Below are 18,259 nucleotides of genomic sequence, written 5' to 3'. Positions count from 1 at the left end.
TTAGTCATTTATAGATGGGTTGTTTGGGTTTTTGGTACCATACGATTTCTGCTTTCACTGTTTTCAAAGGTTGTTGGTTTGCCCACTACTTTTTTGTTTTGCTTTCATGTTTTCAGTTATATTATCATGTGTGTAAATTGCTTTGTTACAAGTTAATGTAGGGCATAGTCATGTAACTCTCTTTTACTCAAGATGCTCTATAAATTTTTAGCATTTGTATGCAACTTGGCTTCAAGATTTTACGTCCAGCATATTAATACTGCAACAAAAGGAATTCAGCATGCAATCCCAGCTGTTATCATCAACCCAGTACTCTGAATATTGAAGTTTACTTGAAAGCTTCCTTTTACAATTATACAAAAAAACATTAATATAGTACAAGAATTAAGAACCTCACTTTTCAATCATTTTATTCCAACAATTTAAAGCTACCATTGAAATCCTTTTTTATCACACCAGAAAACCACATGTATCTTAAGGTATTTACTGATAATTGAAAGCAACAAGATTCTAATCACTCATATAAAAATAATAAATCTGAATAAAGCTGCATGACTTTGAGATGGGGGGAGAGATCCTCCTCCTCAGATGTCACATTACTCCAGTCATCATGGATCTGACAGGGCTGGAAGGATTTTTCCCGAGCACTGGCCAAATCCCACCCGGAAGCCGTTGCCCTGGCAGTAACCTAGGGCCAGAAAACAACAGACAGCTTGTTTTTTAAGGAGAGTAGGATTTTACCAGGAATAAAGGCATAGAGAGACCAAAACCAAGTTAAAACATTTCAGAAATGCAATGAGGGGTAAAAATAAGAGTTCAGGTAGCCCAGGAATGTATAAAAAAGGGGAAAAGAAGCACAAAATGTAAAACATGGCAATAGTGTGTTCAGTGAATTGATCAAAGAGCAAACAAGATGTGCAACATTCCTGTTCTCAAACCTAACTTGCAGCATCATCAAACTGGCAAGCTGATTTGCTGCCTGGCCCAGCCTTGCAGTTAATCAAGTAAATCTGGATTCTCTTTCTGCAGCATTAGGACTGCTCCCAGGAGATCAAGATGCTTATGGCCAGAAAGATGATCATTAAACCGCTGCAAAGAGAGGACCTGCCTTTATAGAACCTGTTTCACTTGCTAAAAACAATTAGTTTAGTTCCATGAGAAACTCAGGATCTGTCTCAAAATATTCATTTATCCTCTATTACATAAACAGGCACTGAAGATCTGCTGACTGCTGCTGAACTTACCAGACTGTGACAACATCTCTAACTACAGGATGATTCAATTTCTCCCTACTCCTGCGTGATAGGACTGATGACATTTGGATGGAGATGCTGCAGTGCCTCTTGTTGCCATGGGCCAGCTGAGCTGCTCCAGAAACAGCATCCACTAGTAAAGCCGCAGCTGAAGGAGAGGAGGGGACAAAGCCAGGGGCTTCTGGCCCATCTGGGAACACTATTCTGGGAAGAAAGAGCTGAGGAGATCTGCTGTAGCTCTCCACCACAATATCAGATCAGAGGAAGGACCAAGTGGAGTATGCTGTATTTTAAAGACTGATTTTCACAGTTAAGAGATGGACTTTCCTGAAATAATGGAATACATCATCATCCCTGTATGTGATAAAAAACAGCTGCCTTTGAGAAGCCAAGAGGGAGCTGAACAGAACAGACCTTAACTCCAATTCCCACCCTTCTCACGGATCAGTGGAAACCTCCTCCAAGGAAGAGGAGGATGGGTGGCTCAGGCCATAGAGCAGCCAAAGTTATTGCAGCATGAGGACAGACCCTGCCAGCACTAACCAACCACGCAGCTCTCACAGCCAGGCTGAAATGAAATGCTTCCAAGGACAGCAGTGTCTCTAAGTGCTTGAGTAACAGCCCACAGACACCACCTCAGTATCTGCCGGGTAATCCCCATTTGTAAGCAATACTGGAGCAAGACACTTGCTTTAAGGCTCAGCTCAATTTCCATTTGTTTCATTAGGCTTCATTGCCAGCTTTCCTTTGAGCGTCAGCTTTCTTTGAGTGCCAGCTTATTATTTCAGCCCAGTTTAGTTATCCTTGCTGTCAACTACGATTTAGAGCAGTACCAAGGAGCAGCACATTTAACAAAGCAAGCCCTGTGCTGCCAGCACAGCAGAGTGCCAAGGAGCTACAGGGAGATGTTTGCAGCCGGCTGCAGCAGATCAGCAGCAGCCTTTCAATCCCTGTGCTCCCTTCTGAGATTCACTTCTTGAGAAAAATACATTTCTCTCATTTTATATGTTAGGGCTCTGAAATAGCTCCCACAAGGGGAACAAGAACACGAAGTTGAAATAGGAGTCTAGAAATTATGGGCTGGGCATTTGGCACAAGATAATGGTGCTGCCTCAGGAGGGGATGAAATAGCCCTGGCCCTGCCTCGAGGGTGCTTTAAGACACTGGACCTGCCATACATCATCAAATAGGAGCAGATCCCAAACTGTCCCATCAGACAGCCCCAGCAGCACCTGGCTGTTGTGAACAGCCCGATGCTCTGATCACTACAATCATAAACTGCTGCTAGTGTAAAATAGCAGAGCAAACTGATGAACATGAAATTGTTCCACTGGGGCAGTGATGCCTTCATCCACATTAACAACACCACCATTATGCTCTCTTTAAAGATTAAAGACATTCAGGATTTAAAGTATTTAAGTAGCATAGCTTGTTCTGGACACGAAGAACAACATGGGTCATGGTCTAGTCCCATTTGGCTCTCAGTTGGCCACCTTGTGCAAGCAGCTCCCAAACTGTTAGGTGCTCACTGCCAATAAGGATGTCAGCATGTAACTCGAAAGGAACGATCATAATATCTAACTATACTCTAATGTGGGGCTCCTGGCATAGTTACTGAAGAGAGATCTGTAGCTCTGGAGGGCATGTGATACTCTGTGCTAAATATATAACGAGCCAATGGAGATCATCATCAGGTGCCCATTTGTTGCAGCATGAGAAGTCGGTAGGTAGGGAGGCTAAAGGATGTTAGAGGTGTTGGGGGCTCCTCAGTTTCATCCTCTACAGCTCCCTCTAGCACATCTCAATCTCCAGTTGCCTCAGCATCTTCCTCTGAAAAACTGGCAGCACCATGGCAGTAACATGATTTTCAAAGTTATTGCATAGGCTGCCAGACATGTCCCACATGCGAACTTGGACTGTAATGGCAACAGCACATCAACTACTTCTAGGCCCAGGATATTCTTGCCCATAATGGCAAACGTACCTCTATCATCCCCTTAGTACTCACACACAGGCATAGCAAGATCCTTAAGTACTTAGCAAAGCAAATAATCCAGTTCAGACACCATTTATAGCAGGGCAATTGCTATCCACCTGATTTTGTCTCCTGACAGGTTGTTCCTGACAGGAAAGGAGTTAGGAACAACTGTGCTTGTGTGGCAGGTATGTACAGAACAGCCCATCTCCCCCCAAGGCACTTACACTACTGGCATTAATCTATGGGAACGTGTCCTTGGTGCAGTGTGAGAGCAGTGCTTCAGCCATTACCTGTCAGAATGATTTCATCTCCGTCCTGCAGGAATTTACGAGACTGCCCCTTGCCAAGAGGGATTTCTTTTGTTCCATTCCAGGAGAGCTCCAGCATGGAGCCAAAGCTCTCTGGCTCCTGCAGCAAGAGATCGGAAACAAACAAACAACTTTTTAGTGTCTGTCCTGCTGTTAAGCTACTTGCTGCTGGAAGGAGACACACATTAGCTCTATAGACCAGAGCTTTGCTGTTGGTTTAATTCATGGATACGTAGGCTTGTTTTCCTGCTTTTGCATTTTAATTGCTTGCTCGCTGTAAGCTGTCATGCTTACAGCTGTGTGTTTAACATAGTGCTAAACCCTGTAGAAGTAGTTTGGGTCTGCTGCGAAAACAAATGGAAACAAAAATCACGTTTTGGATTTTTAATTACATTTGCTCTTCAGAAGAGCAAAGCTGGTGAGTGTTCGGGAGTCTTTAATGTCAATCTCTATTGTCAATAGTTTAGTTGTAAATAAAGTCAATTGTAATGTCAATAGTTTAAAGGAAGCAACAAGCACTTCAGAAATGCTCAGAATGGAAGTGCAGGTATCCCAGCTTAGAAACAACTGAGGGTGTCTTTCAGACAGCACAAGCAGGATTTATAGTTGATGTTTCAGAAAGTGCAAGTTACATACTGTAACAACTGTCCCCATGGCAGTTCAAGGGGAATTACAGCTAGTGAAGTTATGTCTAGAGAAACCAGAAGTTACATCCATGCACCTTTTGCCTTATTCTCAGAAATCAAAAAGCTCCATTTCACAGAGTGCGAATGGGCCATGTGAATGCTCGTGCACAGATACTAATTTGCACCTGTAGTAAAATAGTTCTAAGGGGAAGGAGTGCAGGAAAGATTAAAACCCAAAAACAAGTAAAGACCCATCACTTTTCAGTGCAACTTTGGGGTTACTCAAGCAGCAGCCTGGGAAAGAACTGCAGAGATTTTCATCAAACAAGACTCAGACCCAAACCCCACTCAGTCTGTTTTGGGCTGCTGACCAGTTCTCAGTGACTGTCATTTAAACACTCACAGGTCCACTGATTGTTCCAGAGGCCAGAAGATCTCCAGGTCTGAGGTTGCACCCGTTGACCGAATGATGAACCAGCTGCTGCTTCATAGTCCAGTACATGTGCTGGAGGAAGGAGGGAGAGGAGGCTGAACAGGGAAGGACAAACCTCTCTGCAATGCCATCAGGCTGTGCAGAACACACTGCATGCTCAGGATGAATGTCCCTACAGGAGAGTTCTCTTATTTAATCAGGAAGTCTCAGTAGTTACTGTACCCTGGCTGATTGCTTTCTAAATGATGATCAGGAGCTGCGATGTGCATACAGACCACATATTTTAACATGCAATTTGGTCCCTTAAAAATTCTTTTTTTTCAACTGGATGTAATTTGTCCTCCTCTTCTTCCTCTTTAAGGCCAGCACTACTGACCCAGGATCCATTATTAAATCCAGTATTTTAATGGCTGTATAGAAAAATCTCCTTATTACTGATTTGCTGACTACTGATTTACTGATTAAGGTAATTGCTATGCAAAGAACCAAATGTGAATATAAAATTGACTGAGAAATCCTGCAGCTGGTACATATACCTCCTGGCTTCAATCAGGCTGTAAAGGCAGAGCCTCCACATTCCCTTCGCCTACCAGTCCTTCACTTTCAGCTCTCCCTGCTCTATGAGCATTCAACTCCGGATGCTCTGAGCACCATAAAACAAGCAGCAGAAAGAGCTGCTCACTCAGGTGTTTCCATCTCAGCAGGGGTGAACTATCACCACGCTCCACTCTTTTCCCTCCATCCCCTATGCACACATGCACCAGGTGTGATCTTCAGCTAATGCAAAAATCAGTGCTGGAAATTGCCTAAGGCTGGAGCTGATGGCATCAGCAAGATTTCAAGCAAATAAAACATGCTGGAGTCTTACCTTGAAATTGGATCTGCATATAGTAGCTGGCATGGTCATTCCTTCTGCTGCAGAAAATACAAAATAAGGAACAGAGAAGCAATTTGTTTGTGTTGGGTGAACAATGTTGGATTTGTTATTTTACAGGTAAATAGAGACTTATTTTATGATTGTCATCCCTAGCTAGAACCAAGTAATGACATTTTCTATTGATAGGAAGGCTAGCATTTCATAGAAAACAAGTGTGCAGATGGTACTGGGGTAGCACCACACTGCCCATTTCCTCCTTTGCTCTACCACAGGAGCAATACCTGGACCTACTGGTCAGCAGGGCCATGAGCTGGGTAAACATTTGAATCCCACACACCTCTGCTCTTCCAATTCCCTGCTTACCCCTGCCCATGCAGGCAAAACCCACAGGGACACTTCTTATCAGGAGCTGATCACATGGGGGGTATTCTATGATTTCCTTCTCAGCACATTGCTGCATGGCCAATAGGGACAAGAGCTTTGCCACCTTCTCTGACAGAGGCAATTTGGGCACAGATGGAAACAGAATACTACAGAGCCAAGAGCAAATTGTCTGAACTATGTGGTGGTTCAGCAACCCTTAAATGGCAATTTCACCTTCATAACCCACTTGGCATTGCCATACCTTTAATAGAAACGAAGAGCTTGATGTCGAAAGTGTAGGGTTCTTTATCCTGAAGGTAAGGCAGTGGTTTGGGATCCTAAAAGCAAATAAAAAGGCAACACAGTCTAAGCAAACAGAAAGGAAAAATTCCATAAGTCACCCCAATGACTTTTTGTTTAACCAAACTGTGCTGCACACCCCATTTACTTCACCATTGTTACTGCTCAGATTATAGGTTTCATGCACACACTTTTAAAGACCTTTCTGAACAGATGGATTCTATTGAATCCAATTCCTTTTTCTGAACTTTGGCTCCAAAAGCCTTCTCCATCACTATGGTGTGATTGCTAGTCCGAAACAAACACAGAGCTAACACACCTTTGCTCTGTGCCTGCACAGAGAAGATAGTGAGTTCTCTGCAAGACTTTATTATCTTTTTCAATCTTAACTAAACATCTGCATAATGGAGACATCTGGTAATCCTTGAACAAAATGTTTTGGCTTGAGTCCACTCTCTCCACTGCTTGCTGGATGCCAAAGTGCTACTGAACGCTAACAAGAAGCTCTCAGATCAGTTTATTTTCAGGTGTTTTAAAGGAGATGGTTTTTCTGCCCTGCTCAAGCAGGTAGGATGACAGCTCAGGGCACATTGTGCCAGCACCAGGGACATCAATGAGCTGAAGGGCTCAGCATGCCTTTGTATGTCTGGAAGCAGGGTCACCCTTGTAAGCTTTATGAAGAAAGTGCTTGGCATTGATGCAGCTCAGTGATTTCTCTTGATGGGACCTATCAGTTGCGCAGAGATTTTTCTAGCACTGTTTTTCCTTTATATCAACCCTTTATTTTGCTAACCTGGACAGGGTTTGGCAACACGAATGGCATGAGAGCTTCCATGGTAACAACCCAAGGGGAGATGGTGGTGCCAAAGTTCTTGCCCAGGAACGGACCCAGAGGAACATATTCCCATTTCTGGATGTCACGAGCTGGGAAGAGAAAATTCAAAGCAATGCTGCTAAATATATCCTAGGAGTTGCACAGAAATCACCACCTCTGAAAAAGGAACATGGATGGCAGATGTTATCACCAACCTTTTCTAGCCATTGAGCCCAATCCTGGTTTATACCCACCTGTTTCAGACCCTCAAACAATTTCCATAGACCAACTAGATTAGCAATAATTAAATGAGTCGGGCCATCCCCATATAACCAGCATTTTCATCCCCAGTTAGTTAATGCTTTTACACCCAGCTAATGACCTGTGCCTGTCACAGGTCAATTTCAACTAGTTAAACCCATGCAGAGACCAAGGGATTTGCAATTGCCAAATCCTTTTCCTACTACTGACACTGGAATCAATCTTCTGTTGGAATCACCATGCTTAGGGCTGATCCATCCCTGCCCAGAAGAAACTAGACTGGTGTTAGCTCTTTCATAAGTAAATAAATCTTCATTAGGCAGCATTTTCTAGTTCTCCTGATTGATCTAAGATGGATTGATAGAGAGCCTGAGGCATGCAAACAGCATTTCAAGTTCATCCCTTTCAGCTGCACCCAGTGTTTTCAATGATCACCATCCTACTGCTAAAATACATCATTCATCCCTATCTAAGTCTTCCCGTGACGCTGTAACCCCCTCTCCAGGCAGACTCCCGCAGCACCGTTTACCGCTCCAGTCATTCATAAGGACCATCCCAAAGATATGCTCCTGGGCTCTGCTGATCGGAATTGGTTCCCCAAACTTGTTTCCAGGACCTACAAAGAACGCCTGAAATTGAAAAGCAAAATATTGATTAAGGAAGATTTTGAAGCTAAAACTCTTTACTGCGCAGAGGGTTACAGGCACAAGCAACAGAGGCGAGACGAGTAAAGGCATCGTTTACCATACACAATTAGTTGTGGCAGCCCCATCCTTGGCAGTGTCCTAGACCAGGCTGAATGGGGTTTGGAGCAGCCTGGTCTACTGGAAGGTGTCCCTGTCCATAGCAGGGGGCTGGAGCTGGATGAGCCTTGAGGCCCCTTCCAACCCAAACCATTCTGTGATTCTATGAAAACTCTTTTTCTTCCCCTCCATGCAGCTGGCAGGCTTGAAAAGCATAAGAGCACTGTGTTGCTAAGAGATAGTTATTATATAAGGTCACAACATTGTCAAAACACAGGAGCAAACATGGTCCCTCCTAATTACAATCCGGATGCAGAACAGGTTTGCCCACTGAAATTACTCTGTTTGCTGCACACACTGAACAGGAAAGATTAAAGTCATCTGTGGGCATGGTGAAAGTGCTGGGGCTTGTCACAACAGTGGGGAAGGAGGCAGGTAGAGAAATGCGCCCACTGAGTACAACAGGTAATGAACTGGGTGCCTTGTACTTGCTCCCTTAGAAAAGGTACAGCCTGAGCATGTGGCAGAGAGCTCTGCAGGGAATCTCAGTTGTCTCTTTCTGCCAACAACATAGAAGCTTTTGATTCCAAAACTTCCTTCAATCTGAATCACCTCACAGCAGCCAGCAGTAAAACTCAGGCTGCAAAGCAGAGGTATGGAAGCATCTCAGGTATCCCACTTGATAGGACTGCCTCCCCATTTATAGTATTGATCTGCAAAGCATACAGCATTAAAGGCTTTCACTTCATTTTTAGTATCATTTCCCTTAATATTAGACTTCTTCCATTTTTTTAAGGGAGACATGAGGAATAAATCATATGAAAATTATATAAATCATATAAATCACAATGAACAGTCCTATAAACCTCCTTCTGGAGCACACTAAGCCATAAGAAGACACAGCTTCCAGGGATGTTTTGTTACAACACAGGTTTCATCTTTCTGTGCAGAAGGATGAGGAATTTGAGTCACACTCCCAAGAACTCTCAGCTTCCTCTGCTCTGGACTCAAGGAGCAGACAGTTTGCACTCCCAAACACTGCCTCCCCCCCCAGTCCATTAAAAGATGCTGGCTTCAGTGTCAAGGTAGCAGATAACCATGTAACAGGCTGTGGTGTCTGATAAAAAGAATTACTCCTGCCTGCTTCCAGACTGCTGCAGTAGTGCTCAGCTCTGGCCAGATGAGCCATTTCCAGCCCAAAAGCAGTGTTAGCAAACCACTCAGTGAGCTAATGCACCCTGCACCATTCATCAGAAGGGAAAGTTTCCATCATGGAAATATTTTACCTGCTGCACAGGATGCTCAAAGGGAAACACAGGAATGGACCTTATGCAACATCAACTTTAGAAGAAACGAAACCTTCCTTTTCTTCCCTGTTTCTACCTTAATGTTTTTCAATGCTACGGAAAACCAATGGTACGGAAATATGCCATCTTACCATTTCTAACTCGATATCCAGACGCTTACATGCACCAAACACTGGAGGTTTATCTGTGGGCAGGAGAAAAAATATTTTAAGACAGGGAGGTAGGTAAGGAAATTAAAGTATCAGCCAGAAGAAACAGAGCAACTGGTGCTGCCTGGTGTACAATGACAAGATGGACTTAACTCACAGCTTTCCCTTGCCCTGACCCCAGGATGGGCTTTACAACACACCCCAAGCCCTTCCTCTCCACCACTCTGTGATGCGGAGGAAAATAAAAGACAAAACAATAAGAAGCCCATTAAGAGGCTCTCATGGACTCACCATTGTCAGGTCTCATTTGCCCCACAGGTCTCCGGATGGGCGTCCCAGATACCACAACGGATGATGCCCGGCCGTGATAACCAACAGGTAAGTGCAGCCTTGTGAAAGAGCATCACAGAGCATGGTCAGCTGTGGAACCATTGCCACCAGCAGCAGCAATTTGGGGTGGAAGCATCATCGGGGTGCAAGGAGAGAGCTCTGCATAGATGGGCACAGACATTTGCACCTTACTTGCTCTGATGTAAAGACGCGAGAGAACTATAATCCAAAGCCATGTAGCAGTCTTAATGCACTTCTGTGCCACTGCTCCACTAAATTCCTTGGAGCTTAAACCCAGCTTTCTTGTCACTCAGTAAAACCAATTTCTTAGGTAAATCTGCCTTTGAACCAGACAGCTGCATCGCAATTGGTGTGGCTGCTGCAATGAAATGCAGTGCAGACTCGGCTAAGCCTGGGGAAATGTGGTTTTTAGGTCTAGTGTCAAACTCTGGGCAGCAGATTCTCATCTGCTATGAACTGGAACCAGTATTTTCCTGAAAGACTACTCAGAGCTTTAAAAAAATCCTATATGTGTACAGATAAGCATGCAAAATAATACTGCACCAGAGGAAAACCCACCAGTTAGGCATCAAAGCATTCTCCTTCCCCCTGAACATGATCCCAACGTTTGTGGCATGTTGGCGTGAAGAATAGAAGTCAGTGTAATCTCCTGCATGAAAAGAAACCCGTAAAATAGGGATCAATGGAAGGAAAGCCCCTCAGGTGGTGGGGCTAAAGCACATTGTATACTGCTGGCAATGAGAAAAGGAGACAGCGAGAGCACTAAGCGTGGAGCAATATTTAACATTACTAGCAGAGGGATGTAATGAATAGCATTAAGGAGGCCATCAAAACAGTTCACCTATAGATTCTGAACACAAGGCTGGCGTTTTTGTTGACGGTTCCAGCAGAGACAAGTGGGAAAAGCGCAAGGGCATCAGGCACCAGCCCCTTTCCAGAGGGAACCGGTCCCAATACTCTGCCCGCGGTACCAGAGAGGGAACCGGCTCGTTCTCAGGACATCTGCTGCCCTCTGCCGCCATCCCGGCAAACAGCGTCCCTCCGCAGCCCAACGGGATACAGCGGCTGTAGGGGAAACTCCGCTTGGGAAGGGGCATTTACATGACGTTAAGCTGTTTTGCAAGATTATTGTCATCCTGCAGCCCCTGCAGGACAAGCACGAATCATGCACAGCACAGAGCTGAATGTAACTGTAGTGGAAATCTAAATCACAGAATGGTTTGGGTTGGAAAGGACCTTAAAGCTCACCCAGTTCTAGCCCCCTCCCATGGCCAGTGACACCCTCCACTAGACCAGGTTGCTGCAAGACCCTGTGTCCAACCTGGGTTTAAACACTGCCAGGGATGGGGCAGCCACAACTTCTCTGGGCAACCTATGCCAGTGTCTCACCACCCTCAGAGTAAAGAGCTTCTTCCTGCTACCTCATCTCAGTCTCCCGTCTTGTCAGTTTAAAGCCATTCCCCCTTGTCTTGTCACTACATATCCTTATAAAGTCCCTCCCGAGATTTCTTGTAGGCCCCTTTAGGTATTGGAAGGCTGCTATAAATAACTTGTGGCTGCATGACCATGCTGCTAGAGCAGTGCTTTCATTCACAGTTCTCTGGAGTGCAAGGAGCCAGCCATGTTTTGACAAGGTATATTTGACCTGGAACTGTTTTAGGAAGGCATCATGTCTATGGAAACCCATCACAGTTCCTCTGGGCCTGGGTGAACTTTGTCCCAGACCAGAGCTGTGCTTCAGAAAGCCCAGTGGGACCAGAGCTGGGCTGGGAAATGGGCAAGTTCACATCCCTGCTCCTGTGAAGGTCACAGCCCTCAAATGATTTTGATCAAGTTGGTTTGGGTCCAAACATAAATTTCTGTTAAAAACAGGGAAATTTTTACATAGCTGTATGGATACACTAACTCCATAGGAGTCCATGGGCTCATAGGAATGGAGGTATGGCATGAGATGCAGAGTAATAGTCTGGGAGTGGAGACTCATGTTTGTCTACGAAGCTATGCCAGAGCCTTGCAAGCTTTGAATATCTGGGTTATTTTCTGATGGCAAATGGGGAAAATAGTGGAAACTGAACAAGTATTCCTGCCCTCCCCCTTGCCACAGAGACCTTTGGTGATGCCACTCTGGTGGCAAGAGTTACGGAGCACCAGGCAACTATGATTTAGTGAAAACTGCATCCAGGAATTTTCTGGTTGCTTTTGAGCTTCCCCATGCTTTTGTTCTTCTGCCACAGACAGCACCCACCTTTCATTACACACAGTAACATACTTCTGGCTCCTGCAAAGCCCATTCCATGTCACACCAATGATCTGTCTGTCTGAGCAAGCTGGAAATAAAGCAGCTTCCCTAGGTGGGAGCAAAGGGCAGCACTGAGCGGCCCTGAGCTGCAGACTCACCGATGTGGGCTGGCAGATGCATCGTCGCAGAAGCTTGAGGTACAAATGCTCTGAAAATGAAAGCAATGATTTCAGCTCTCAGAAACCTGCAGCTCTCACCCATAAGAGGTTTATGAGTGTGTAAGAGGCTGCTCTTTCTCCTCGCTCTTTCCTTAATTGAGTTTGCAAAGTCTTGCAGCAAAAAGGAACCTGCAGAAAAGCTGCTGTTACTGGGACGGTTGCAACGCAAGGAGCATCCATCAGGGTACAAACAGGGAGGGAGACATGCGTTGGGCAATCTGGCTGGCATCCCAGGGGGAGCAGGGACACACACTATGCACACAGCTGAGCAGGTCACTGCGGCATGGAAAGGATGACTTTATGGGACATGGCTCTCAGGTGCCTGATTCACACTGCTGGGTCTGCTCAGAGAAGATCTCTGCATCAAGCAGAGGATTTACCCCTCTCCTCCATGAATGCCCACATAGCCCCAGCAAGATAGGGAGGAACCACTCCTGCTCACTGCTAGGCGAGTGCTTGCAGTGCTCAGAGCATCACTCCAGGCAAACAATGTGTGTGATCAATACACACGCACGTTTCCCATCAGCACAGAGCAGAGCCCTTATCCCTTATCCCTCACTCCTACACCAGCACTTCCCCTCATCTGAGGCCAATCTGTGACAACAGATTTGGTTTTAGCCAAGTCAGGTGGTTTCTGAGGAGCAACTGGAGTGTCTTCCCATGCCAGATGATGCTCCAGTGCTGGAGAAGGTGGGAGAGGTGGAAGGGAGAATCTTTGCAGCTCTGTCTTCCTTGAAGGCCATGGTGGAAGGGATGTGGTCAGGGAGCCAGCCTGTCCCCACCTCTGCCTGGGTGACACCCTGGATCTGTGGGCACTTGAAGCATTAATCACAGGTGTAATTACAAAGAGGAAGCTCTCAAGTGTGCTTAGACCTCAGTTAATCCCCATGTAGGCGGCAAGTGACCACATTCAGACCTTGGATGTTGGTGCCTGGGATCACCACGTGCTCTGGGCGATACAGGGCAGAGCTGTCAGGTCACTGTGCCCTGCAGGACCCTCTGCTCCCTCACCTCCTCCGCAGCTCCGCGTTGTCCCTCAGGATCGGCTCTCCGGCTGACAGCAGCCTCTGGAGGAAAGCCCTCGCCTCTGTCCATGCCACATGGCCCAGCCCCATGAAGGCGTTCAGGGTCGGCTGACAGGCAAGAGAGGTGGTGCGTAAATGACCACATTCTACTTAACCTTCACATGCACAGGAGATGATGTCCTGTGCTTTCATCCAAGGGTTGGATGCCTGTGGGCTGGGTTATGTGGTGGTGGTTGTGCAGATTACCCATCCCTGCACTGCCCTCCTCCCACCACCAGTCCTCTGAAGCAGGATCTGCTGCATGTCTGCACCATACCCCTCCTAACACTACATCAGACCTCAGCAGCTTTGCTGCCTCACCTAGCTGCAACCAGAGGTCATCTGTATTTAACTTTAGCCTTAACCAACCTCCCTGTCCTTAAAATCCCACCTGACAGCTTGCACTGAAAGGCTGAAGGCACAGGCAGGACTGAAGTGATGGTTAGGCTTTGTGTCAGACCCCTTGCACTGCCAAAGACCGATGAGACTTTCAGAAGAAACATTCTTTGGCTCCCCAATGCCTCTGCTGTCCTCACTTACCACAGTGTGATGAGTTTTCCCTGCAGCAGAGCCCTGATGACACATTCCCAGTTCATGTTGATCATCTCACCACAAGTTGCTAACACCACAAGTTGGAAATTAGAACAACAGACTGATAAATACCTGGTCAAAGACATGCTGGTGTTTGGCAAGAGCTGGTCCATTGAACAGATGTTTAATGACGCTGAGATCCAAAATCTGGTCTCCAATCGCTACCCCGAGCCTGTGCCTAGGCTGAAACGAGTGAGAGGAATGGGGGAAAAGGAGAAGTTTGTGCTTTTACCCACAAAACCTCCAAGGAGGGCATGGGGGAAGACAGTGAGTGCAGAAAGTTTAATCCATCAGGGACAAGGGTCTGATATCACAGCAATTGACCATTAAAAGCTAGCTGATGAGACTGGCTGCTGAAAAGCATTAAGACTTGGAAACAGAGCATCACTGCAGACTCCCTGCAAATGGGTGGGAAAAAGCTCTCTCTTTATCCCCACTTTTTTGGAGGAAAGCCAGGACAACCAGCAGAGGTTTCTCTCCCTGCTCCCTTTCTCCCAGAGGTATTTGGCCACCCCTCATTAATGAGCAGCATTAATAATTAGCCCATATACTTGAAATACCCCGTGAAGTAGGAAAATGCTATTCCTCCTTCTACAGGAAGGGAAGTGAAGCACAGACACACTGTGGGCAGAACTGATCTCATCCCTATAACCAGGTAATTAGAGAAAGAGGCATTTCTGCACTGCAGTTTCTCCCCAAAAGATGAAGAGTGACCCAGACTCTACTGCAATACCAGGAACGCAGCACATCTTGCTCAGCCATACTACTTCTGTACCACATCAAATGATGCTGCCCTGCAGAACCCCATCCTATGCCATGTGAGGAGCCCATGACTTGCATGCAGACCTAGTCTAGATCTCACTGCAGAACAGCTTCCCACGTGCATGTTGCATTCACCACAGATGCAACCTAAGACACAAAGACCCCATTCATCCACTGCAGCCCTGGCAGGGCTGGTGCCAAGCGCATGTGGAGCCAGTGGTGACAGCGTGGGATCAGCACGGATGGTCCCATTGCAGCTCTGCCCCAGCTGTATGTGGCTATAAAGATGCCGCTGCATTCAGAGACCAGTTGCAATTATTTGTGGCCTTAGGCAGATAAAGACAAATAAAGGGAATAACAATCTATGAATTTCCATGCAATTAAACCTATTTTTTCAACCTTTAATTTCAAAGCAAGATTCCAAATGTGACAGTATTTATTCAGCAAACATTCCTGCAGAAAAACTTAAAGGTCATGTCAGGTTAATTTGTAACTGGGATAGTCAGGAATGACATGAACTGCTTTGGCTTGAAACCATTAAGATACTGGGCTACTTTTAAAACACTATTTTCCCAAATCATTTCCATAAGTCCTTGCCTGTCTTTGCATGAAGTTTGAGTAAAGATGTTTGCTTCAGAGGACAGTTATTGGAGAAGGCAGAATAATAATCCAAACTCACTAGATAACAACACATACCCCTAGGAGGAGATTAAAAGAACCATCTCGGGCTTATCTTTGGAAAATGCCACATCAAAAAACACAATCTTCCAGTTTCAATTCTTGTTTTTAAACCTGCACGGATAAGCCAAGACAGCAGAAACCAGGAGATAATCATGAAGCTTCCTTGAGCAATGATAAATAAATCCTCCACTTTTTCCTTCCGAGACGTGGCTCTTGGCTCTTTTCTCTTTCTCCAGGACACACTGCCAGGGCTCCATCCCAGCAGGCACTCAGAGGTGTGAGGTTCAGCTGGGCTCAGTTCTCGTGAAAATGGGAATTGAAAGAAAGGTTGAACCGTGTTTTCTTATGTGATCATAAAATACAAAGCCCGAAGCTGTCTCAATCCATAGCCTCTGGGCACAGCTTTCAACACAACACACTTTTACATATTTAATGCATCATTGTGTAAACATCTGCCAATAAAATACAATGGGTCAGCTGCAAAGACAGAATTGAAACACTGATTTTGTTCCTTGGATTAACCAAACTCACCCAGAGCTGGTGAGCAGACCAGAAGACAACAAGCACTTGCAAATACGGTGTTTTCAATTCAGACTCATGCCACTCCATGTTGTGTAAGAGAGTGTTACAGAGCTAACAGTAAATTAAACACTTAATGTGTCTTTTTTAGGGTGATGGTGTGATTACAGCCAGTCACAAAGAAAATGAGGGGTTCAGTTACAAAAAAGTCCATGCAAACTGTGCTGCGCATCTACTTAGTGAATGGCTCCAGCAGAGATTTAAAGGTTTCACAAGCCAAAACCACCCATACCTACTGTATGTACAAGTCAAAATATCCCTCCTAAATATTAACACCTTTTATGCCATTTTAAAGATGCTTGATCAAAACAGCCACACTAAAACAGAAGATTTTCTGTCAAGTCAGGAAGCCCATGCAAGCATCTCAGGCTGGGAAGTTTTTCTTCCTCACTGGTTGCTCCTAGTCACAGCCTTGGCACAATCACAACACCCCAAGGACAAAGTTTGCTGCTACTCACCTCCTCCTTGGTGGAAAAAACGCCATAGGGGAGATTTTGCAGAGGGAAATCTGAGTCCTTGTCTACCTGGATGAAAGACATGCTGACCACAGAGCAGCCCCTGTTCGCAGAGACCCCCACCTCAGGCTTTCCTAGGAGGAAGATCCTCTCCAGATGTTGCAACATGAAGCACCAAACCCCACCCTCCATCCTGAGCCCCAAACCAATCCCTGATCCGCCTCCATCCCACCCCTCTGCCTGCTCCCTCTGGCAGCAGTTAATCAGTGCCAGAAGCTTTCCTGAGTCAACAGCCATTAACTGTTCACAGCAAGGCAGAGACCAGGGGAGAAACAGCCTCTTCCTCCTTGAGAAACCTGCACACAGAGCCGAGTCCTTCTTTTACTAGGTACATCACTGCAGACAGCTCTAAAGCCACAGGTATCTTTGCTCATTCATCCTCTAAATGGTCGCTAACATACTGGAACGATGGTGATTTTGCCCATGTGGAGCAGCTCTTCCACCAGGAGCTCAGCAACCCTTGGGAAGTTGCACAACTTGCACCTGAAACTGCACTTTGGGTACCTTTTGGTTTTGAAATACTGCACCCGAGTCCTTCATTTGCTCCAGGTAGCTCCAAACCAGGCTTACCCATGCAACCCCAAAGAGGCTGGTCTGCTCACAGCCCTGGCTTTCTCCCAGCTGCAGGGCAAAATTCACCCCTATTCAGGGTGTATCTTTGCAATTAGAACTAAATACTGAAACCCACCCCTTTTCAATAAAAAGTTAGATGCCTGTGACTGCCAAGCCAAAGAATTGGTTTCCTGCTCAACTTCTTTTGGCAGAGAAGACTGTTAGAAGAAATGTTGGAAGACTTGTTAGAAGAAATGCAGTAAGCCGTACAGGCAAATACTCAGTGTAAGATGACAACAGCATCAATGACAGCCCATCTGTGACAGTTCTTCATTTGCAGAGACACAAGCTCATGCAGTGCTGTTTGAAAGAGGGTCTTACATAAAAAACACAATGCCTTGCACAAAGTTCTGTACCTACAGTACAACTCCATTCCACTGACTGGTGGAAGTCTTTTTAACACAATGAAGATGTGTTTATTCCAAAAACAAAACAAAACCATCTTGAAAGCATGTTTCAGATGCACAGTGTGCATCTCAAGAAGACAGATTTCGTCAAGTGCTTTTGTAGTGCTGTAAACGTCCTGGTATTAATTAAAATAGTCATCTGCTAGCTTCAGGCTGATGCCACAAAATACAAAGCTTCCCTAGTTACCTAGGCTGAGCAGCAGATCAATCACCACGATAACCCAGAGCCAATGCCAAAGCAAGTAAAGGTGACATGCAATTCTTGAAGTCAGGGAAAGGTGCATGTCCCCTTCTAAATGCAAACTTCTATATGAGGGCCACGTACACTTTCAATATTCTGAACTCAGAAATATGCACAAGCCTGGCCAAAGGAGGTTTATCAGATTGCTTTGAGAGTGACAGGTCTGGAAGGGGAATTGTCTGACAGCGATCTGCCTCACTGTTGGTACTGCGAAGGCAGTGCAAGGCAAGTTTCCTCTTAACTGTGTGCAGTTATGCTTCCTACTATATAATCAAGGCCCAGACTTATTGCTTCATGAGGTAGAGTATCTGAATTCCAAAGGCAGTGCTGTTCTTGTCCTTTTTCTTGTTTCAATCCCTCAGATATCAAGAAAATACAAACATGATGATGGGTTTCCCCCCACTGTAAAATCTACATGCCTTCTCTCTGCTTGGCCCAGAAGTACCACTGTCAGATGGAAGGCAGACTGGAGGGTAAGGCCTGTAGGGGAGATAAAAGAACACTCAGGAAAAGAGACCAGAAATAGGGAAGAGGAAGGAGTCAAACTGAGGAGTCAAGAGGGAAGTAGCATCAAAGATGGAAGTGAA

The 18,259-nt window shown here is 45.6% G+C and overlaps 1 protein-coding gene across 1 annotated transcript; it reads right to left on the bottom strand.

The window, feature by feature from the left end:
• Window positions 1–393: 393 nt before the first annotated feature.
• Window positions 394–16,436, bottom strand: FAH (fumarylacetoacetate hydrolase). Its single transcript, XM_005148742.4, has 14 exons — window positions 16,356–16,436; window positions 13,948–14,058; window positions 13,232–13,353; window positions 12,161–12,210; window positions 10,322–10,412; window positions 9,704–9,801; window positions 9,395–9,447; window positions 7,743–7,842; window positions 6,932–7,062; window positions 6,101–6,176; window positions 5,467–5,513; window positions 4,569–4,670; window positions 3,522–3,639; window positions 394–688 (listed from the first exon to the last, which is right to left on the bottom strand). The coding sequence occupies exons 1-14, from the start codon at window positions 16,434–16,436 to the stop codon at window positions 609–611; spliced, it is 1,260 nt and encodes a 419-aa protein (XP_005148799.2). The 3' UTR covers window positions 394–608.
• Between the last annotated feature and the right edge of the window lie 1,823 nt (window positions 16,437–18,259).

Source organism: Melopsittacus undulatus, chromosome 9, assembly GCF_012275295.1.
Source record: "Melopsittacus undulatus isolate bMelUnd1 chromosome 9, bMelUnd1.mat.Z, whole genome shotgun sequence".
In the NCBI taxonomy this organism is placed as follows: Eukaryota; Metazoa; Chordata; class Aves; order Psittaciformes; family Psittaculidae; genus Melopsittacus; species Melopsittacus undulatus.
The sequence above is the reverse complement of the archived record's forward strand: the minus strand, read 5'-3'. Positions and strand labels throughout refer to the sequence as shown.